This window comes from Aulonocara sp. 'chitande type north' Nkhata Bay, linkage group LG11, assembly GCF_057382095.1.
Source record: "Aulonocara sp. 'chitande type north' Nkhata Bay isolate Kocher_YH1m ecotype deep benthic linkage group LG11, A_spYH_male_GT1.1, whole genome shotgun sequence".
Classification (NCBI taxonomy): domain Eukaryota; kingdom Metazoa; phylum Chordata; class Actinopteri; order Cichliformes; family Cichlidae; genus Aulonocara; species Aulonocara sp. 'chitande type north' Nkhata Bay.
The window spans coordinates 15,301,831-15,326,535 of record NC_141354.1 but is presented as its reverse complement, the minus strand read 5'-3'; the positions used below and the strand labels follow the sequence as shown (position 1 = coordinate 15,326,535).

Here is a 24,705-nt window from a genome sequence, read left to right as displayed (position 1 = left end):
AGTATGCTCACATGTGAGTTAATAATAGAACTGTTGATGTGACCTAATCACTGGCTTTTTCTGTTTGTTCTGCAAACATGAAGACAAGAGAGCACAGACTATATTTGGCATTGTCAATAATAATTTCACCTAACGCTTGAAAAAAAAACCCCCAAAACACACTGTCACAAATCCACAAGCATCTATTTTGGAAGCAGTTACAGTTACAGTCCCTAAAACCACACTGCTGACAAGACGGTTCACTCAACTGAATGTAGACGAGGGTGAAATTAAGTCCAAAGCAACATCAAGGTTAATCAATAATGCAAATGCGACAAAGCTGGCATAATGTGAGAAAATTTTAGTGGGAACAAACAAGCGGATTTTGACAAAGGGAGTCATGACAGTTTAATATCATCTCACTCTATCTTTCACCAGTTCCATCTCTGCAGTGCCATTTGGAGTAATGAAAACTGTGGCTCTTCATATCTAATTGCCAACAAAAAGCATGCCAAGAGGAGAGGTATTTTTAAATGGGCAAAGTCTGGCAAATCTAGTTTTGGTCCACTAGGTAGGAGACCAATTAAAACAACAGTGGATACTACTTAGATGCATTTCTCTAATTTGATGAATTCATGATGTGTTTTCTATCTTCTTTTCTGTGAATTTTTAAACTAGTTTACACCATTTAGTACCTATTTACACCGAAACAAAGATTCTTCTTGGAAGCAGAACACATTGCTAATGAGCCTAACACAGGCAAACTACAATTGGTCACAACTTAAAAAAACAAACAAACAAAAAAACAACCTGACACACCCAATAAGATCTCTCCCACTGATTGCAGTCTGAGCTTTCTTGCCTTCAAAATAATCTCTCCCTGCAGCGCGGGGAGAAACTAGCTGTAAAACCGTAGAAACAATTTCCCAATTATAGTCCTCTTTCCATATATTCTGCTGTAAGCTCATTATTGCTGTTTCTCTTCTTTTTTTTGCTCTGAGGCTTAGGCTCCAGATGTTGCCGCCTAATGCTCTGCCCAGAGAGCGGAACAGGTAGGATCTGCTCTCATTCAGATCAATAGATGTCTGAGCTCCTCCTCTACCCATTCTGCTTGTTTCCCCATTGCCTGTGCTGCTGCAAGCTGGCTGCTGATTGCTGAATGATCATGATACATCTGCTGGCTGCTGAATTCTTGTGGTTTTCCCTGCTTCAGACCTGAATAATCACAAAGCTCCTGCAGAAGCTAGTGGGACCAGGCTGTATTCCATTTCAGCTTACTGGCAGCTGCCTGTTCAAATGATAAACCTTCTAGCCTCTGTTCTATGAAAAAATTAAGAAATTTTCTTTTGCATGTATATGCTGCAGGTGTTCTGTGGCTGGACCTTACCCCTGCAAGTTGGTGGCTGGTGGCTCCACTGACGGTTGGCCTGGCACTGAGCTGTGGAGGGTCCTTCCAAGGTGTAACCTTTGTTGCAGGAGAAGTGCACCACATCATTGTAGTTGAAGCCATCGCCTGTGGTGCGGCCATAGATAGGGCTACCAGGGTGGCCACATGTGACAGCTTGAGTTGAAGCACATCACCCAGGTAACATGACAACAGCAGGCGTGAAAGAGGAAAATGACAAATAAAAGGCAGCAAAGAAGGGTTACAAAGAAAATGGAAAGGAGAGGAGGTGAGACAAATACAAAGTGGGTGGGAAAACAGAGAGAATAAGGTAGAGAGAGAAAATTCAATAAGAATGATCGAGGTCATGTACAGTGACACCTATCACAGAAGAGTCATTATCATACAATGAACCTCGGAGGGCAACGGGGGAATTAGAAGTCAAGACATGATCTCCACTGTGAAAGGGCAAACAGCACATTTTAGAGCATCAATAGGCGAATCAGAGATTGAAACAAATTACAAGGTTACGTATCGACTAAGGACTGATTTCTGTGTTTGCCAAATAAGAAGTGGAGTAAGACACTCTCAGCTTTGGAACAGAATTATTACTTTATAGAAATATGTTATATCTTAATGGATGCTACAGCAAATCTTTGTTTATTGATCTGTGTTCAACAGTACAATTAAATCATTGTGTTTTTGGCTAAACATGTCATGCAAATATATATATTTGCTATTCCTTATAAAATAATCAAATTAAATCCTTATTATTTAAAAAAAGGAGAAAAAAACCAATGGACTTAGAATAAAATATTCATTTAATTGCATTGCATTATTTTCCCCTGTGCAGGAACGCCTTCTTCTGTCATATTTCTAAACAACATGGGTCAGCAGAGGAGCCGATGAGACACATTTGAGCGTTTCACCATAGACAGGATAGCTTGTAAGGAGCCGCCTGCACATCCACCAAGGTTTTATTCATTTGACTATATTGTGCTCAAATTTTCATGCAAACAATGCCTGCCATGCCTGCGACAAGCAATCAACACTGAGGCAGGAGGCTGTGTTGTCAGACACTCACGTGAATTAAACGCAAAGAAACCTGTCCATCTGAATTCAGATTTACACCCCCAAATAAATATATATATATATATATATATACATATATTTAAATTGCAATCAAACACGATTGTGTTAGAGTACTTACGGATACACACTGGCAGATGTCCAGACCAGCTGTGGTCTTGCTGACAGATTCGTACTGAGGAGCCAATGAGCCTAAATCCAGGGTTGCACTGGTAAACCACCGTGTCTCTGTAACCATAGTTTTCTCCAATCACCTGTCCATTCACAATCTGCTCTGGAACGCCACAATGACCGGCTGTAGGGTGGTGGAAAAAAGAATACAATAAATATGTTTATTAAATATTTACACATCTTTCTCAGACAGACCAATCGATTCTTCAGCATCAGTCATAGAGATTTATAAAACTCTGATAATAAGGAGGCTCAGTTTTTGCTTTTCCTCAATCATTCATGTGGTGCTTCAGTGCTCGAGTTCAACTTTCTATCATTTGTATGTGTTGGAGAATGAAAAGCCTCAAGTGGCTCCCGCTGAACTGACAAATGATAGCTGCAGGGTGGAAACACGATTTTAATTATGTTACCATGTTTGAATAACTTTAACAACACTATCATAAAACGACACGACTAAATTGGTCTTTTTAAAGATCTTGGAATTATACTGTGGTCCAACAAAACCAGTTAGAGTATTAGCTAAACATATTGGAATTTGGAAAGCATTTTTCAGCTCATTATCTCTGAGTTTCCATTTCTAAATTTGTATAATCAGCTGCACTTGTAGTGATAACTTTGCCGTCCTCATCGACAGTAGACAGAGAAACGCATGTGAAACTTAAAATCTGCGCAATATGCTCATGCACATAATTGTATTACTTTCAGCTACAATAAATCCCTTTCAGAGAGCAGGAATCTTGCTGAGATTTGCATTGCCACTTAAAACCTGGGATATTGCCCCTGACTGTGAGTCTGATTTCCCTAATTCACTCCTGCACCCAGAAGCTCAGCCGAGCATTTTATTATCACACTCTATTTGAGAGCAGCCAGATTCTGTGAAGATCGTGCTGAAGTAGGCAACTATCCCGAAAGGTCCCTGGCTATGTTAACCCTGTCAGTCATATCGCTAAACAAGCTAAAGGTGCCCTCCTTCTAATGAACTGAACCAATCTTGAGCTGAGCTGGGACCGCTCTGCAACTCTGCCGCTAACTGACTAATATAATACATCTGTGAGGCAAATATTCACATTCTGCTGTTGGGCAGGACTGAATGTACAGAGCTGTGATGAGCCATGCTAAGCTAAGCAGTAGCATGCTGTCCCTGTTTATACAAATTCTACTAGTGCAGCTTAGCAAGTGTTTTACATTTTGACAGAAGCTGTGGCTCTTCAGCTGCTCTCACGTTTCAAGTTTCACAAGGACAGGATTTACTTTATACTCTACAGAAACCTGCTCCAAGCACTTTTAACAAAGGTATTTGATAAAAGTGCTTGCACATATACCTTAGAGACCATCTTCTAATGGGATCACACCATAACAAATCCATCAATACAGTGCTGTGCAAAAGTCCTGAGCCAAACCTAATATCTTTATATTTTGCTTTTGAAGACTCAGAGTTTCTTGTAATGTTTGAAGTGGTCTTGAGCAAGTAGTTTTCCAGGTTTTCTGAAGGTCTTTTAAAGTTTTACTTTGGACACATTTTCAGCCCAGTCCTTGGACCTGACCATTTTCAGAGGGATGGGTTTTTTTTTCTTCTTAATCCATTTAACATTGACCTGTGACTTATCCAAAAAAAGCACCAAACTTAAGTGATGAACCAGTGTTGTGGGTACGCATAACATAACTTATCAAAGAACCAATCTTAAATTGCATCTTTAGGCACCGTGTTACTAGCAGTCTATTAGAAAAACACAACATTTCTTCCCATTTCCTTAACAGAATCTATAAACAATAAAAGTGAAAAAGAACACAGTTTGATTGTATTTTTCAACCAACAAAGTGATTCCCAAAGCTATTAATCAAAAACCCGCAAAAAATGCACCTCCTTAAGAAATCAGGAAAAAAATCCAAGACCTGAAAAAGGACCTGAGTGTTGCATATAGCCCTTCAGTTGATCCTTCTACTGTTTGCAAAACCTTCATCAGAAATGAAGTGGCTGTCAGGAAGCCACAAAACAAAGAGCAAAGGCTTAGGTATACCTTACTTGGCATTTTCTATTCGAAGCTGCTTAATTTTTCAGAATGAGACTGATCAACAAACACACTGCTAATGCAGTAAAAGCATACCTGGATAGAAAAACACACAGTGGAACGCTATCAGAAGCCCGGAGAACTACTCCTGAAGACTATTCAAAGAAATGACAAGAAAGCATGCCTAACAGAGTTCAGACTATGATGAAGAATAATAATGGATTGGATTTATATAGCGCTCTTCAAGGCACCCAAAGCGCTTTACAATACCACTATTCATTCACTCTCACATTCATACACTGGTGGAAGCAGCTACAGTTGTAGCCACAGCTGCCCTGGGGGAGACTGACAGAAGCGAGACTGCCATATCCAGGCCAACACCAGTAGGCAAGTAGGGTAAAGTGTCTTGCCCAAGGACACAACGACCAGGACAGAGAGCCCAGGGATCGAACCGGCGACCTTCCGGTTACAGATGCGATTCCCAACCCCCTGAGCCACGGTCGCACGAATAAAGGTGATCATACCAAATATTCACTTTTAAGCTCACTAGAATTGTACAATCTCTGTTTTTGCCCCATGTATGTTTTACATATTTAATTAAATCACTACACCCATTTTCAATTTCATTGCAAAATGTAAAGAAACTCAAGACTTCTCAAGGCAACACTGTACACTGACATTTATCCCTTGAGTATCTACCGATCACTCGGATCATACTTTAACTGTTGAACTCAACTACAGTTATCTATTTGTTCCACCTTGCACTGTTACTCTGTTCTGGTATCAGCGTCTTCACAGACTAACACGCAGACTCACAAAGTTAATATATTTTTCCAGATACACCATCGTTGGTAGTAAAAAGCTAATTTGACCTCATAATCTCTACAAGGTCTGAAACAGTCTGATGTGTTCCAGTGGCATCACTGAGTCGCAGCATGATGACAAACATGGTATCATCAATGATATCGTCTTAATGCTTTACATTTTTTTGCCAAACACACTTGGCAACAGAGGCAATTATAGCCACCCTCTGCTTCCCCATCTGGTTCTATTCTGGACATGTTTGCCCAATCAAAAAAAAGAAAAAAAAAAGAAAAAACCCAGCTCATACTCTGCCAAAGCAGAGTGCCAGCAGTTTTTGACCTAGGTCAAGGATGTGCTTAAAAAGTTAAAGACAACATGTAAACCTGGCTTACCCAGGCACTGAGTCTCCATTCCACTCCAAAGGCCAGACAGGAGACACTCTCTAACTGTAGATCCAGTTAAAACATAGCCAGGGTTACAGCTGAAAATGGCTGATGCTCCGAAGGTAGTTTGGGTCCCAATTTTCTTCCCATTAGGAGGAGTGGGAAGATCGCCACAGGAAATGACTGCAAAGAGATGAAGAGTAAGGAGGAAAAGAAAAGGAAGAGCAAAAAGATGAAGGAGGCACCGGGAGAATGAGCAAGAGAGAACAAGAGAAAGAATAAAGAGATAGAAGTTGGCTTACATCTTCAGAGTCAATGGGAGAGCACAGTCATTTACGCCCATCTTGCCAACCTTAATGCGTTAAAAGAGTGACCTGTACCATTTCATGGGGAGGATAATGATGGTTTGCCTTTGTCCCACCATCTTTCATCATGTTGGCTAGCATCACCTTTTCACGTTACACTACCCATTCAGCTTTTAGCTTCTCTAAAAGTAGTTCCCATGGCAGCGATGAAAAGCTTTTATTTCCGATTCTCGTAATAAACAATATCTAACCTAAGCTGAGACAGCAATAGGTGAGGAGCACAAAAGTGAGTCTTTGAGCTGGTGATTAACTGAGCTGTGAATAAGGTATTCATTCTTCAAGTCTCGTAACCCCCACATTCTATGAATCTAGTGTACTCAAGGCAAGGCGGGACATGGATTTTTCAATTTGGCTCAATGACAATGTTAACATGCTTTCTATTCCATTTATTCAATGAATCGACAGACGTGCTCAGCGAGTTTGTGAAGTGGCATTTCGTGCTACGTGTCTGTCCGATGAATGTCTTTTTTACAAGATAATGCGAGAATGAACCACAGGAAAGCGGAGTTAATTTCTGGGAATATTATTCTTTTGGCTCAGTTCTACCTTTATCCCGTTTCATTTTTTCCTTTCCCCACTTATGAATTTGTGAGATGCACAAGCGCTGCATATTTTGTGTTGCTGCAACCAAAGTCACTCACTTCTACACCGAGGCCTCTCGTTCCTCCAGCTCCACACTCCGTTTGCGAGGCACTGGATGTGGGCGGGGCCCACACGATAGTATCCAGGGTTGCAGGTGAAGATTATTTTCGTCCCATACTCATAGTGCGAGCCATTGACAATCCTCCATTTCCCGTGATCGAGGGAAAACGGGCTAAGACTGGGGCACGGCATCACTGAAAAAAAATAATAAAATAAGAAATATTTTATGGGCAGTTACTACGGGAGTTTTGGATTATTCCAATGGATTGACTTTTGTATAATTTTTTTATCCCTTATGCACACACCGCAAAGCAGCAGCATAAACTAATCCATGTGTTGCAGTTATACAAATGTTCTTCCACAACAAAGCTATTTATGAATTGGCACTTTCTAAAACCAAATGAGTTTCAAAACAAACTCTGTTTCCCTTTTCACTGTGAGACACATATACAGCAGGGAATAAACAGTGGTCTCAACAGAAAACAATGCTGTCAATCACTCCCTGCACTGACTTTCAAACTTGGAGGAGTTGCACTGGCATGTGAAAAGACTTACCCAGCGCCAGCTGCAGAGATCCTTTCAAGCATTATTCCCCCTTTCGTCCATGCATCTTATCATGATCCAACAAGTTGGGATTTTTGTAAGGAAACTGCAACTTGCATGTTTTTATGACAGCAGTCCTTATTACATTAACTCCTTCCATTGCCGTCCAATTTTGGAGAAACCTGTTTTGATATTTTACCTGCTGTTCAGACGATCTCAAACTCCAACTTGTACTGCCTCCAATTAAAGAACAAAAAACCCCAAACTGTGTCTAATAGCTTTATCTTCTTTTGGCTCTCATATATTTGGCCACCTTTGAGTGGAGGCAACAGACAATATGAAAATTTTTAAATGTTTTTATGAACAGAAAAAAAAAAAATCCTGCAAGGTTTTTTTTGCAACCTCATTTCTCCAAATCACTATTTTCTCCTCTGCGCTCCCCTCCCCTTCCATCTTTCCAAGGCTTCCTCTCTACTCACCAAAGCATCGGGGTATCTTGTTGTGATTGCTCCAGGTGCCGTCTGGCTGGCAGACTGTGGTCGTCAGCTCTTTGGAGAGCCGGTAACCGCCGTTACAGAAGTAGGTCGCCCGTGTGCCGACGGAGTAATCAGCAGTGAGCACACCTCCGTTCGCTGGCGCATTGGGCACACCGCATGACACAGCTGCAGGCAGCAAGAGGACAATGGTCGACCCACATGTTTATGCACAGTACAAGAGACATACTAGATAGATGCCTGGTGAACACAGGTATGGTAGGCATTCATATATAATCACTATTTTTCAGTTTTGCAAAGAAAAATATATATGTTTGTGCTCCCACCAGTGCAACCTCTTTGTGGTGCACTAACTGTGTGGAATTTTAATTTATTGTTACATTTTTATTAGCTTTTCGAAGGGTGACAGCCTTAATATGTAGGAGTCCAAAAGAAAGAATTTAACATTTAGTACTCAGAAGGTTCCACACCTACCCAGTGTACATTAGAATTATAATGTAAGAACCCTTGTGGTACACTGACACTTAAATTATTTGATTGATGTGCATATTATAGACCTCTTAATGCACAAGACTGTACTTTCACTTGGCAGAAATCAAAGAAATTAGGACTGACCACTTGTGGAAAATTGCATTCGGCTGTCTCAGAGTGAAAGTATTCATACTGCAGGGAGGTTATGAAAATTGAAGTCCCACATAAATATTGCACTGTTCTTATAAGAAGGTATTCAAGAAAGAAGTCATCTGAATGACCAAACAGCTATTCAATTATGCCAAATTATACAAAAGTACTTAATAATTAAAACCTCTTTTTTTCACTGTGACTCAGTGGGGAATCTAAAAACACACTAATGATGTATAACAAAGTCATTAAAATGACAAGTGCAACCAAAAAAGTGACTGGTTCCAACACCAACTGTTCCTGACATGCAGGCGTACTCGAATGTGCCGAAAAACTTCTGCACAGCATTGTGTCCTTGGAAGTAAGTGCAATGTTAAACTTGCACAGAGCTCAGACCAAACAAAACACTTGAAGAAAGAGACTTTAAGGTGCTCATCATTGGGTCGGACACACTGAACTGAGCCAGGAAACCTAACATCTGAAGGGCCGAACTAAACAGAAACGGTTATGCAAAGACACATATCTAACCACAGAGCTGCGATGATAATTGCATACTGTGAAGCATCAAAGGTGGCATGGAGCCATTACAATGCCCGTCAACACCGTGCGAGATAATCAATTGACATTCATCTGAGTACTGCTTAGTTGTAACTTGGCGGATACTAATCAAAACAACTAAAAAGCTTTCCACACTGCAGATGAAAAATGTTGGTGTTTGAAGTGCGATGATCAAAGCTTAGGTGGTTAAAGGGCCTGGTAATTATTTTGAGCCTTTGCTCTTTCTATGAGCAAAACTGATGGATTAATACACCGTGGATTCTCCGAGGTATCCTGCTTCAGACAGAATGAAAGCTTGAACATGCTGTAATGTGATCTTGGCCACTGCATAAAATAACAGATGGACAACATCTGTATGAATGTATCAGTTCATCTGCAGCCAAAGTTGAGTTTGTGCTTTGGAAAAGCGGTGTGCAATTAACAAACTGATGGAATCAATCACACGTGTGAAGTGTTTTTAAATCATTTAAAGTACATGACATACATATTTTCATTTCACTGCATCTTGATGAAATGCAATTGAGCACACCATCTGTTGATATTAATGCTGCCTGAGCATGTGTATATGTGTGTGTCTGTGCTAGCGCATGCAATCATGTGCACGTAAATGCACATATTCCACGTATGCACGCTGAAGAACCCAATTAGTTGAGTAAGGCAGAACAGCAGAGGACATTGCATCCTAATGGCAAGTTAGCCAAAGTAATTTGAAGAAGTGGAAATTGACAGAAGAAGGGAGGATTGATTTCTTTTTCCTTTCCACCTGACAGGACTCTGGGCTCTCAATCAGCCTGGTTTCAATTCAGCTGCTAACAACACAGGAAGAGGGCTTGGGCTCAGACACTTAGGTGCTTTAAGCGCCTGCCTGTCTGGCTGTTGAGACTAAGGGTACAGAGGCAGTGACCAGAAGAATGGGTAGAGAGGCAGGCTAAAGGAGGAAATAAAAGCATGCCAGAGCCAATGAGCTCACCTTGACATGCAGGAACTGGCGCGTCCCAGGCGTAGTAGCCATAGGTGGTCTTCTTGCACACAGCTGTGCCCTTTCCAATGAGCTTGTACCCCCTGTCGCAGGCCCAGCGCACCACGCTGTTTAGATGACCCCCGGTCTGGCTCACTACAAAGCCATGTTGTGGAGAGTCTGGAGTACTGCAGTACATGGCTATGATAGAGGAGAAAGCAGGGGAGGGGAAGTGGGGAAAAAAAGAGCAAAGGCAAATAGAAGAGAGAGCCAAGAAAGAAGGCGAGGATGAAGTCGAAGAAAGAAAAGAGAGAGAAGGGTAAATAAAGAAGAGGAAAGGATGAGAGACATTAGCAAAGCACCTCTAGAAAAAAACTGATGAACATTTTTCGTTACAGCGAGGCTCCATTTTCAATGCAGAACAATAATGAGGGGGGAACCGCCCGAGGAGTGTCACGTCTATTTAGAACTTGGGCTATGCACCACGCAGCAAAGGAAGCCCTCACCTATCACATTATTACCATCCCATTTTGGCTTATGGGCATGCACATATTCAATTTGCTTTTAACACATGCATTGTTGGTGCATTCTGCATTTGTTCCCATCGCCTTCCTTCCTCCGATCTTACAGTCCATTGAACACAAAAAGGTAAATTCGATTTCTCGAATATGACCATCTCATGGCCCATGTGACGTAAAAAGCTGTGGGAGGGAGGGCTGCGTGCTTCAAAAAACGCTGTCAACCATTCCCTCAAATCAACATGACTTGGCGATAGCAGGGATTTAAGACGAAAGGACATGCTGGAGTTTGAGTCAGTTCCCATTAAAGTCAATCAAGTCAAGGAGGAGCTTTCCTTACAAAATTCATCACACCAGCTTGCTTTCACAGGAACACTCTCATGCATTAAAGTTAATGGACAGACACCATGAAAAATGAATGTCTTTTGTGCTTTTTTTGTGTTGTGATTGATGCATTTCAAATGAAAGAAAAGATCGCTATGCTGCTCTTGCTTAGCAGCACTTGCTTTATTAAAGAGCTAATTAAGAATTCAAGCCTTTTGTAATTTTAGACATGCAAAGCTGCATGCCGCCCTTTAGTGACTGGTTTCCAGCCTCGTGCTTTTTTTCCCCGTGAGCGCCTATTGCGAGCTATTACCTGTAGAAATTGTTTTTGTAAACTGACTGCATATTAAAAAAAATAAATAAATCAATAGAAAACACAGCACACAGTGATAAAAATCCTTGGGTCATATTGTATTCACGGCCATTTCAAGTAGCTACAGCTGAGGTTCATACACATCTGTCTCTGTTTAGTGTTATTACATTTTCAACTGTCCAAATTGTAGACCCATAGCTCTTATCACTCGTCTGCAGGTCAACATAAAATAAAACCAAATAGCATAGTAAAAAAATAGAGAATGATTATAAACTGGATACATACTTTGATACTCACCCACATATCTGATGTGGAAGCCGCGGCGGTTGGTGCCATGGTCGGAGGACCAGCGCAGGAGGAGCTGGTGGCCTGTGGTGTTCAGGCTGAAGGGTGTTTCAATATCACCACTGAGTGATGAGAGGCTCTGACTGTAGATGTTGGGACCTAAAGGCAATGACAAACAGCATGTGTGCTAGTGGCTGATGTTCTATTAGGCGATTGCCTGTTTATAATTTCAGTAATTTATTAAAAAACAAAAGAACACAAAGTTTTTTACCCACCATCAAAAATTTCCAAGATGTCAAACTCTTTTTCTGTCTGGAAGAGTTCAAAGTGCAAAGTGATGTTGTAGCCCTTCTCCACGTTGATCAGCCAGGAGCACATCTGAAGATTGGGGTAGTTATCAGGATAGCCCGGGCTTAAGATTACTCCTGTTGAGTCAAAACGGACCTCGTGGGCCGGGCATTGGACTGGTGGGAACAGAAACAAAATAAAGGTGAGATTGTTGGAGGAAAAAGAATTGGCAGAGAAAATGAGAAGAAGCAACAGAGGGTGGAAGGAAGATGAAAAGTAGCGGCAGAAAACAAGAGGCAGAGGAAAAAATTAGAGATGCAGTAAGACATGGATGAAGGGAAGATAGAGATGCTTCACTGTGACAGTAGAAATGATATTGTAAAAATAAGTAGTCCTGAAACAATTACATTTGAGCCAGAGTGATATTGCACCTTAGGGGTGAGCTTGTGAGTCTGCCGTTGTCACCAGGCTCCCCTGATATCAATCCATCAAATAATACTCAGCAGGTGAGACAGCTAACTTTGTATGGAAAAATGGTGTGTGTGTGTGTGTGTGTGTGTGTGTGTGTGTGTGTGCGTGCGTGCGTGCGTGCGTGCGTGCGTGCGTGCGTGCGTGCGTGCGTGCGTGTGTGTAGGATTTCGTGTGTATCAGGTCAGAACGTTCCCTTCATTTCCTGTTGGCTGGCATGTCTGAAATAATGACAGTCCTGTTTCTCTCTTTTCCTTTTCTCTGAGTAACAGAAGTTTCTCTTCTGGGCCACTAGTGAAGAAACATGATGCATACGAAAGGTTAATGCAAACGACTGTTCCAGATGAAAAGGTCATTGGAAAGCATCGGACATACAACAGAAGCAGAGAATTGTAACACAAAGCAGTATGAATATTCCCACTGGTGACTCATTGTTAAAGTTTCAACTGGCTGAACTGCAATAGCCTTCGGCTCAAAGATAACAGGCACATATGATCCCAAAAAGAGCTTAAGCCAGTTATTTTCAACGAAACAATACATTTCTTTAAAAAAAAAAGAGCTCTCTGTGGGCACAAAGTTCAAGAAGAATTTCTCCATAAATCATCTGAACAACACATATATTAAATGTGTAAATATTTGTACACAGCTAAATCAATATTCATAAATACACTGATGGTATTCATTAGGGTGGCATCAAATCTCAGTACAATCTATTCCAAAAATAAATGAACATAAAAAATTATTGTGAACTAGCAGTCTTTCTTCACTACTATTCTTTGGCTGTTTATAAGACACAGAATCTATATGGTTCTATATTTTTGTTATTTCCTGTTGTGTTTTGGAATTAGGGTTGCCAACTCCCTGAAAAATAAATAAGGGACACCTCGTGGCCAGGGCCGGGCGACCCAGTTGTCTTCACCCTTCCCAGTGTGGTGAATTTTGTAGCTCTTTTTTTGTGTGTGAAATTGTTTTTTTAACCATTTGACTTGAATTTGATTTAAGTAGATGTGTATTCTTTGTGATATGAACACATGTGAAACAAATGATCATTTAGCCATTTATTTTTAGCTCAAAATGACAACATTAACACAATAAAACAGGTCTCTTTCTTAAACAGAAGCCTGTCATGCTTAACTTTTGAGAATATAAGTAAATCTTTCTTTAAAAGAACTCTGTCCTGCTTAACTTAAAATAATAGAAAATAATAGAAAGAAAAATATTCTTGTAACAGTGCACATTTAGTGCATTTAGTACAATTGGCTTCAGCTGAGGTATTATTTCAGCTTTTCTAATGCTAATCAGCTGCTCCTGTTTGTAAACCCACTTGCTCCGATGATTACGCATCTTAACTCATCATCATTATTCATCTATGTATTACTTTTATGTATTAGTCATCTATTTGTTGTAATCATCTATCCTTGCAGTCGTTTATTACACAAAATAAATTATATTATCACACTTCTGGCCACATAGCGCTGATATTCACTGCACATGCCCATATTAACTTTTTCCAGCCAGGTGTTTTCCTTTTCCCATTCTTCCCTTTCTCTGAGGGGAACAAACATTGCTGCTCTAATGCTGGGCTCACACTGTGCGGTTTTAGGCCCATTTTGAGCCGATTTTTGAGTGATCGGACCGATTTTGGCCTTCATCGTGCGTCGTGTAGTATACGTGGGGTAACGAGAAGTGATTAACACCTCACGACCAGCTCCCGATCATCAATCGCTCGTGAGGGTGTCACCACAGCCGCTCACACTGCTCGCGCGCAAACACGTAAACGTCGGTGAAAAAGACGTTGCAGCACGGCTGTGCAGCGTGTGATCTGGACACAAGCGATGGAGGCACAACTTGTAGAACTTTGGAAAGCTCATCCGAGCCTTTTCGATGTGGCATCACAAAATTATCACGACCACAACAACCGTGAAAATAGTTGGATCTACACTGCTGCTCAGTCACAGCTGCCCGATCAATGTTTTTCATTAGCAATTTAGCAAAGTTGATGGTGGTGGTGTGTGTGTCTGTGTGAGTGTAAGACGGAGAGAGAGAGCGCGACAGATTTTCTGTTATAACCTTCATGTTATGGAGGCACAGTGTGAGCACTCAGGTCGCATCAGAGCATCGGGCCGTATAGTGTGAGACCTGCATCGTGACCTACCAACTGCGAGTCAATCGTGCAGTTTGAGCAGGAGCTGAATAACGTGACTGAAAAAAATCGCACAGTGTCTGCCCAGCTTTAGGTGTACTGTCGTCCGAGACTTGCACCGCAGTGTCTGCGTTTGTTTCCCTGTTGGCCATGCTTCTTGTTGTGGTCATTTGTTGTCTTCCGGTATTTTCTCCGTAATCGACCTTTCCTCGACCAATGAGATGAGCGGTAATCTGAATTGTCATACTCGAATTGTCATAAGTGTGCTGTCAGCTCATTGGTCACAAAGCAGGAGAGGGGCTGGGAATTATGTTTTCAAACAAAGCGTTAATTCCATAAACATTTATAGACTACTTTTGATTCTCACTGTATTACGGGACAAAGTGCGTCCCTTATTAGCTCAATACGGGACGTGTACTTTTGTTTCTAAATACGGGACGATTCCGTATTTTAAGGGACGGTTGGCAACCCTATTTGGAATATTCCTTCATTTTAACGCATCCTACTTAGCTTAGCGTGGTATATTTATGTGCGCTCTAATAGGCAAAGACAAAGAGCAATGTGTAAATGAATTACTTTAAAAATGTACAACAAGTAGATTGGAATGACATAAAAGCATGCGTTTTGTTTTACAGGGCACAAAAGCATAACTACAAAACCACAGCTCCCACAAGCACTTATTTTTCTCCTCACACCCAGAATGCTAATGTGAACTAAGGGCACATTGCACAGTAGTGGGTGGTGAGTCAGGACAAAGGTCAATCAGTCATATTTGGTCTGTTTTCTATTTACAGTTCATTACAAACAGCTATTTAAAAACCTCTGAAGAATGCACACTTCAAAAAGAAATAACACTGAATACATTTCTATACAGTTAAGTCTGTAGTGCTCCATTTTAACATAAGAGTTATGACTCTCGCTGGAAATATGGAGTTCAATGGGGTCTTTAGTTGATGCAGTTACATCAATTCCTGGTACTATTTGCTCAGCAGCAGCCTCTGCTTTACTGATACCAGTGGTATACTTGTTACAGAGCCTTCACAGTTCCAGGAAAATGATAAAAAACAATTGTTATAAGCAATTTGCTAATTTCAATTCTACAACTTCTTCCTACTGACTACTCTGGAGTTACTAGCCCGAAAACTGTTCATACACTGCACAAATTCCCATTTGCCTCTGGCATTTCCACATGTTGGAGCGCTTTAAGATGCAGACAAAACAGACTCACCTGATAAGATCTAATTCACAGTAAATAGAACAATATAGCTGGTAAGTGCTTGTTATTGAAATAATTGCGCCTCCAATCCTTCTTTATTAAACTAAAGTTGTTGCCAAGCAACAAACACGTCCATCCACTGAGCACAGTTGCGGTTTAAACTGCTTTGCCTGAAACTTGCAGGTAGGGATTAAAATCTGAGTCACGAGAGGCTTCAAAACATTTTAGAAACCACATACTTTTACAGATGCCTTTTATGAAATAGGTTTATAAAATGCATTCATGGTGATTTGGCTCCAGTACAAATGTTGAGCACTGTATCCTACTGTGAGTGATTATAGAGACACTGGCTGAAAAATATATATGTACACTTCTAAATGATCATGAAAAAAAAAACAAATCTAAAATTTATACCATAAATAACAAAAACACTAAATACCCAGTAAACAAAACACAGTGACAAATGTTTTCTAATTTAAGAGGCATGTAGCCCTAATTTAACCTACACCTTACCTGGAGTCAGCATTAAGTAGCATGCAGGCTAACATCATTTGTTTAAGCTTAGCCAACAGCAGTTATTATATCTTCCACAGATGTTTTACCTTGTGGAAAACTACAACATTGCTGATTTCACTCAGAAAGTTGCACATATTGAATGCCAATGACACCCAGGGTTATGTATAAACTAATGTCGCACAAAAAAGTTTTGGTACGTATTGCAAAGACGAGGTTAGTGCGTCGTTTGTGTTCCTCCAACATCTATACGAATGTGACAGCAGCCGCAATACGACAACATTTATTGAGTTACACTAAACCTCAGTGTGGCAGATGGTTTAACCATCGCAGCAGTCAACTCGATGGTGGCTCTACCCTTGATTTAAGAAAATGTTTGACCTTCCTCACAGGCTTTTATAAAGACAGAGCTTGGGGAAATATCTTAAAAGCCAAGCATATTTAGGGGTTAAATTGCACAGCCATACAAGGACATTACAGTGTTATCTTAAAAGCATAAAATTACAATTAACATAGAGGCTGACAGCAAACAAAAGCGGAATACAGAGAGCACATGAGAATTCTTTTTCCTGCCCTTTCGGCAAGCTGTGACAAGAAGTGGCTCCTATGCAAGTTTACTGTGGCAGTCCCTTGGATGTGAATAGCAGGTCAACTCAAATTAAGTTCAACTTTACATGTCCCAAGGAGAGCAATTAGTTTCATGCTAGAGGTGGCACAAAGACATACCATATCCAACACGGTAAGATGAATTCTTGAATATAATGAAAAGGCAATCCATGAAAATGTCACATAATAAATTAGTCACTCTACAGCTATCTTAACTATGCTAATATGACGCTCAAAGCAAGATTTAAGGAGAGTCTGAACAAATGACTTGCAATCACTGACACATTTGAACACTTTAAAGATGTTGATTTAACACCTCTGCAGCTTTTTGCATTGTACCAGAGTATGGGCACATTCTCTTAGCAAAACTAATATAGTTTAGCAAATAGCTTGGTTTAGCTTAGGTGACTAAGCAGATCCACTTTTCTGGCAAAGTACAGTATTTACATTAGATGTTTTATGATGAATGAGAGCATTTGCTGTCCAACACAAAAATATTTTAGCGCTTCTCAAACAGCAATGTGAATTATTGTGTACTACTTGAATAGTCCCAACGTGTTTTGTAGTCAACTGTAGTCGCTCAAATTAAAACCTGTGAAAATATTTTAAGTGCAATGTGTGAATTTCTGATGCTATGAGCTAGCTGCTCTTGGCAGAGCTCTGTGTAGTCAGTAACACATGACAAGGTGAGCTGGCCGACCAGCCTTGGTGAGATGGCTTGAAATATTGCCCAGTACTCAAAAAGTGACTGAATGCCCTCTTTTGGCACTAGCGAAGTTTATCAGTTTATTCATATTGATGGAAATCAGCTGTTTTAACATACTGCTTGTTGCTGATACCCTTCATGTTGACATAATGTGATATAAGGACTCATACAGGACATATAAAAGATTTGGTGAAAAGAGATCTATATACCATACCTACCCTGATGAAATAAGCAATCAAGCTTTGTTTCGCATCCCCTTTATTCCAGCATGTCTAATAAGCTTATAACATGCTGCTCAACTTCATGCTGCTTGTGCTTTTGTAAATTATTAATATACTGAAAAATGCCAGGTAAGCCCAGTACACCACAAGTGAAGGTGGTTTGTTCTCTTTGCACACAAACACATCTGTCCATCTTAAATAATTCTAACTCAAATTATCATTTTTCAGGTCTCTCACCTTTGTGCCTATGTTAATTGAGCTACCTACTGACAGATGTTAGTTTGTGTGGCTGATTTGGATAGAAAAACACAAGAAAATCTGAGGTTTACGTATCTTGGATCAAACAGTTGCTGAGCCTAATCTTTGCTGTTGCTGTGTTTTTATTGTGAAACCTACCAAGTAATAATTAAAAAAAAATTAAAGTCAGTCAAATTCTGAACACAGAGTTAGCAGCAAAATCACAGCAGGGAGAAAACAACGATATCAAGTCAGGCATCAAGTAACAACAGCCAGGGATAAGCAAATAGGCTCCAAATAACTAGTCGTTCTCTACGTTGCTTTATGAATGCAGGCTTGAGGTTTGTCAAGCATCTGTCATGCCTTGATCACAAGTCCGATGCGATTACTCACTGTTTCTAGAAATACAAAGACAGAAATGCTCATCAAGTCAAGACTTGTAGACAAAGGACTTCAGGGCACTTCAAAAGATGTCTAACCACAGGGGATAGAAGGTTTCAGAGTGCTCTGTTGTGTGGAGCAGAGATTTACTGGCACGACAGGGAGGCTGAAGGCATTTGTTGTTTTGTCTAAACAAAATCTTTGATGCAGGCGACAGGAATTTCTTTTACTTTGCTCCTCGTTTGTAATTCCATCTTCAAAAGAATTATGGGTAAGCAAACATCAATCAAACCCATGAGACCGTTACGTAGGGGTAGAATATCTGTTTTTACAGCACGTGAAAACCTGCTGATCTGTAATTGGTTTCAAACTTACCCACTACAGTAAAACTGCTGGTTGTACGCAAATGGCAGTCTATGGACTTGGATCAGTAGTATTGTTACTCTGAATCTTGATAAATTGGAATAGAGCTGCTTTTTGCCACCTGGTGCCTGCTGGACGAGGCTCTGCTGGCAGTCTGTCAAATAATGCATCAGTGGGTGCTGCTTACTGTAACCAACCTGAGCACTGTGGTGTCAAGCACCACATAACATAAACAGGTTTGCATACACATATATTGTATATGTATGTGTGGGGGGAATGCGTACACACATTGTGAGGAACACTTAAACACACAAACACAAATGCAAAAAAATAAATAAATCAAACACAGAAAAATTTTAAACATACCCAAAGACTCCAAGTCACACTGAATGAAACCAACCTTGACAGACTGGTGGAGGTCCATCCATCTGTAGCCTTTCTCCAAGTCGGCAGGTCAGAATCTCACTGCCCACCAAGGTGAAGCCTGGCTGGCACGTGTACCGAATAATGTCCCCTGTGAGATCATTTACACGTGTAATCGCACACACACACACACACACACACACACACACACACACACACACACACACACACACACACACGTACGTGCACACAAAGGAGGAGGGGACGTGCAAAACATTTCTGTTAATAGTCCAACTCAAACACAAACACACACATACTTCCACACAAAGCTATGCTAGTACAAAACTCCTCAGTCGCAGCACTTGAAACAGTAATCAGCAACACATTTTGTAATGAAGATTGACATCCCCTTAGCTAGCCAGAATACTGAAGGCACTTCATTACATTATAGAAGTTAGGCAGAAGCCCATGCACACACACACACTCAATTTTAAAGACAGAAAGTGAAGCCGCCACTAGCCACACGACTTCCACTTCACTTTCCTAATCAATTATGAACACTGAAAATACAAACAGCTTATAAGAAGAGCTAATTAGCCTTACCCTCAAATTAATACTTTAATGCACGGAGCATGAATAGATATAAAATTTCAAACGCGAGTAGAGAAAGATGAAAACGAAGAGCAAAGTGCAAGAAGGAACACATTTTTCATTTAAATGAAATCATATATTTAAAAGATATGTGTATACCAGTGTTTGTATACATAGTTACTTATATATAATTACATACACACAAATAATCTGCCTACTGCAAACTGATTTCACTTCACATTGTCTCTGGCTGGTAAACAAGCAAATAAAATAAGACAAACCTATTTCAAACTCATCATCTTCTGTTAAGATCGTAGCGTTGGCAACAGGAGGGGGTGGCTGACATGTTCTCAGCTGGTACGCTGTTGGGGAAAGGGCAAACAAACTGAATCCTTGAACAGAGTGAGTGCTGTGTGCGCATTTGAAGGCAGAAATAAAGAGAGGCAAACGGTGTCTCTCCCATCATAATGAAACTTGATTAGATCAGAAATTGCCACCTATCACTGTTCATGATCATCAAAAAACAATCACTAATTTAGTTGAGATAGGGAGCGTTTTATTATTAATCAGCTCCTCTTTGAAAGGGTGTTTTAATAGCGCAAGAAAAAAAAAGCTTTAAACTGCATTTATCATTTATCATTAGAGCTGGAAGCAATGCTATGACAGAAGGTATTGAGAAGACTTAGGTTAGGCATGAGGTCTCCACTTAAGTTAGGAGACGTTACCGAAATAATGTAGCTCAAAGAAGCCGCTGGTGCTGAAGTCGCTGTGGAACTTGATGAGGACCTGATTGGCAGTGGTGGACACGCCCTCCTGTACAGAGCTGCCACTAAACTGACCGATTTGGGGCGAGCTCTGGTCAGGTCCGTCCCTAGTGCAGAAATATAGAGGTGGAGAAAATAAAGGAAAGAAATGAAGGGTGGAGAAAGGAGGGAGGCAGAAACAGAAAATCATTTCTTTCCTTTATACACCAGTTTGCTTTAACAAGTTGCTGGAATCAAAGAGCAGGTCAGCGTGTCCCATGACAGACTCCAAAATGTTTCTCAGCAATCAAGAGTCAAAGATATATAAAAATGTATTGAGCATAATTCAATTCAATAAAAAAAACAAAAAACCCATCATCCTAATTACACGGATGCCATGTCTAAGGCATCTCTTGGACAACGTCACACTTTGAGGATTTGGGAAGTGTGGAACTGAAGGAATGGCGTGTTTCAACATTATGCACTCCACACTGTATATAAATGCCACTTGTTTTGCACATATTCAACTCTGTATATTTTATATATTTTATTATTATTATTATTATTTTATTTTATTTTTTTACTATTTAATTTGTAAAAATGTGTACACACACACACACACACACACACACACACACACACACACACACACACACAGGAAAATATTTAGTATACACATCCAGAAATGCATACACTATTATATATTGTACATATATTTATTAGTTTCAGGTTGGCCATTCTTGTATTTTGCTCGTTTGTGTTGTTGTGTTTGCACATCTCTGTTGCTTGTGGGGCTCGCACACAAGAATTTCATTCGCATGTGCTGTGCCAGTGTGCCTGCACATGTGATGTGACAATAAAAAGTGATTTGATTTGATTTGATACTGAAGTATCTTGTTTGAGCTGGAGCTCAGCCTCAGGATAAAATTCTTGATTTATGAGTAAAGAAAGCTAGCATAAGCAGCCTGCGTAGGTTGGGGTTACAGCATTACAACTGTTTGGTTGAGTGGACCTCTCCTGAAAAGTGGCAGTTAAAGAAAGACAGATACCTAATTAGGAAGCCTCTAGCATGCCTCCCTGAAGAGACATCCGGCACGTCTGACTGGGAGGAGACCCCAAGGCAGACCCAGAACATACTTATACATTCCAGCTGGCCTGGGTGGACCTCAAGATGCCCCAGATAGAGCCTGGAGAAAGCGTCTAAAATGGATGAATAGATAGACGCTGGATTGGATATTGTGACACGTTATATCTTGAACGGTAATTAGGGTTTGCTATTTGACTCACTGGATTAGCTTTAGAGTTAGGAGAGGCTTTTCCTGAGATTTCTCAGGAAATTTACTGACAGCAATCTGTATATCCCTACTGCAACATTAAACTACATTTATGGACAACATGTTCCCCTGCTGAAAGATGAAAAGACAAATTGGTGGATGGCTGTGGGGTAATAATAGAAGCTGTCATTAGCAGTGAAGCCATTTCTGAGCCATGCATTAGCTAGCAGCTCTAAAACAGAGAATCAGCTGCCCTAATGAGAGCGCAGAGAACTTTCAAACCCTTGCAGGTGCATGGCCGTGATCTATGTCTGGAGTAAAATATCATGTTAGCATGCAAAAACAACCCAAACAGTACTTTTCTTTGGGCATAAAAAATGCACCAGAAGACAGCACTTTTCTATTATGTATAAATGTTATTTTTTAACAAGAGAAATGTATTTAATTACTGGCACTTTCAAGCAGCTCCAGGCTTTCTTTTCTAAATCACACTAAATGGTTTTTTTTGTTATATTTGTTCACCTTAAATATTGTATATACTGGAAGTCTTACTGCAGTTTCTTTTAAGAGAGATCAACAAAATAAGAAACAGCAGCCAGGCAGGGAAACAAAATGTTACCATCAAGGGACAGATTGTTTATGCGCCATTTGATTTGAAAACAGTAGTGCCAGCGGCTCCCTCCTCCCATACCATCAATGGCAGCCCTGGATGCTGGAAGGCATTTCCCTCCCATATTACCCATGAGGGCCGCTCTATGACTGCCTCAGACAACAGAGAGGATGCAGAAAGATACAGGGAAAAGGGGAGATGGGGAGATAGTGGCTGGAGTGACAGGAGGCAGGTAGTATTGTTTACTGTCGTACAACTATCTGTAAAGTTTCTCAATTGTAAACAGACATCCCAAGCAACTCAAAGTTGATGTTTTCATGCTGATACACATTTCTGTCTTTTATGGTACACTTGCTGGGGGATCTAAAGTAAAAGCAAAAGTTTGGGGGAGTAAAGAAAGGGAGCGCAGTGATTCAGACTTGAATTTCTTTTAGTTAGTTAGTCACATAAAAACAATCTAGTTGTACAGAAGGATGGAAAAAGATTTTGTTAGTAAAAGAAAGGCGTAAATGTCAGGACATATTTTCACAATATTTGTTGTCATGTCTGGTTGTTGTCATAAGCTGTGAACGTAACTTACTTAACTGGCCTCTGGCCTTAAAACATGTTTGCTTTGTAAAGCTCAAATTAATTCGTTATTCAGCAAGAATGTCTCGAGACATTTGGCTAGCACCATTCTGTGTTTGTCTGTGTGGGGTTTCTGCAGGTACTACAACTTCCTCCAACAGTCCAAAGACCTGCATGTTAGACTAACCGGTGAATGTAAATTGGCCCTAGGTGTGGATGTCTGTCTCTCTGTGTGAACCCTATGATGGGCTGACAACTGGTCCAGGATACCTCTCCCTCAAAGTCATGAGTTTCATGAGTGCTATAAGCTGATGATTGATAAATAATGTCATACTGAGAGAGAAATGAGGGCTTACCACACAGTGATGTAGTCGTAGATTGGCTCGGTATTGATAACGGAGAAATTTATGTAGATGCCGTACCCAGGGGGTACTCTGACGGTCCACATGCAGTCCTGGAAGTGTGGATACTCGGCTGGGTGTCCAGGAGAGTAAATTGTGCCATTCATGGATGTTATATTCCCGCCACACAGAGCTAGAGGAGGGAAGAGAGAAAGCAATGTCGGACAAAAATAGAAAGCCAGTCATACCTCAAGTGATAAAAGCTTTTATGGTTGTATTGCCACTAACAGTTGATAAAATAACCCATAACGGCGTGTTATTGGGTTATCACCCAGATACTGGGGGGGAGAATGCACCTGTTAGACACAAATGCAAGGAATGGTTACTGGCTGTTGTGAAGTAATGATGATGACTGATTTTGACAGCAAAACTCCCTCTATCAAACCCCCTTAGATGCTTAAATCTGACTTTGAACTAGGAGTCAAAGCCAAAGCATTACCCACAGGATAAAAAAAAGAAGTGCTGTAAACCTGACAGGAGCAATACAGCATGTAAGAACCAAAACAACATTTTAAGGCAAATATAAAACTATCGTGTGGTCTTATAAAGTCTGCTGTTGCATCGTTTAACTGATGAAAGATTGTTTAGCGTACCTGAGTGACATCTAAGGCGACTCCTTTAGAATTACATAAAAGACCAGCATGTTCGGATTTGCATTAAAGACTTGAAGATGCTCCATGTATCATTATAATCGCTAAGCATCAGTTTATAGTTCAGTAAAATAGTGTTGAATAGCTGGTGAGTCTCATGCTTTGATGTGCTAGAGTAAAAGACAGCACAACAAGCAGACTGTATTCTATTATAAAATGAACTATTTAAAATAACAAAGACATTTTTTTGTAATGGAAAGGAATCTTCACCTTTACTTTAGTTAGGTGCACAAATATTTAAATATTTTCCTACTGATTTTGAAACCAGAAACATGAAAGAGCATTTTGAGATGAATAAACAGAATATGTTGATTCACCAAATATAAGAAATTCATAGGAAACATTTAGACACTGAATAGATCGAGTGCCAATTTTTTTCTGCATATGAATGACACTTGGTGCAAGGACACTGCTGAGAGGGGACCTAAGGCACTCACCTTCACAGCGGGGGATGGGGTGGTTCCAGTTTCTGCTGATTCCATGCAGACATGTGAGCGACTGTTCTCCAAGAAGAGTGTAACCTGGCAGGCACTCAAAGGAAATGGTCATCCCCACGCTGTAGTCCTGTCCGATCACTATGCCGTTACGAAACGGCCGTGGGTCTGGGCACCTCTGTAGCTCATATGCTGGGGGGGAAAGTAAAACCCATCCAAGACAAAAAGGATCATAAAACACAGAATTCAACACTGGGGTAAAAATAATAATCTTCAAGGACATGTGGTATGCAATGTTTCAGAAAATGCAAAAGGTTTTCTTTAATCCTACAACCTCAGTGGAAGAAACTGCCGTGTATACCTAATTACAAAACTTTCTCCCTTGTCTGTACCTAATGGGCTTTTACGTGTCCTGTTAGAGAGCGCTTCAATCTTCTTTCACGGCACTTGCAAAACCCAATTTCAAAGTGACCATAGGAAGCTTATTTAA

The 24,705-nt window shown here is 40.5% G+C and overlaps 1 protein-coding gene across 2 annotated transcripts in view; it reads right to left on the bottom strand.

Moving 5' to 3' along the window:
- LOC147318685 (CUB and sushi domain-containing protein 3-like) overlaps positions 1-24,705 on the bottom strand; it is a 255,640-nt gene that overhangs the window by 48,790 nt on the left and 182,145 nt on the right. The window contains exons 42-54 of one of the 2 annotated variants that reach the window (XM_086310755.1): positions 24,219-24,407; positions 23,087-23,264; positions 20,262-20,407; positions 19,818-19,898; positions 18,983-19,096; positions 11,716-11,904; positions 11,441-11,599; positions 10,013-10,201; positions 7,849-8,031; positions 6,826-7,020; positions 5,829-6,002; positions 2,574-2,747; positions 1,367-1,540 (exon numbers count right to left, since the gene is read on the bottom strand). In XM_086310755.1, the coding sequence (XP_086166881.1) occupies positions 1,367-1,540; positions 2,574-2,747; positions 5,829-6,002; positions 6,826-7,020; positions 7,849-8,031; positions 10,013-10,201; positions 11,441-11,599; positions 11,716-11,904; positions 18,983-19,096; positions 19,818-19,898; positions 20,262-20,407; positions 23,087-23,264; positions 24,219-24,407 (2,145 nt within the window). The remainder of the gene's footprint in view (positions 1-1,366; positions 1,541-2,573; positions 2,748-5,828; positions 6,003-6,825; positions 7,021-7,848; positions 8,032-10,012; positions 10,202-11,440; positions 11,600-11,715; positions 11,905-18,982; positions 19,097-19,817; positions 19,899-20,261; positions 20,408-23,086; positions 23,265-24,218; positions 24,408-24,705) is intronic. The other variant, XM_086310756.1, reaches the window with a different exon arrangement.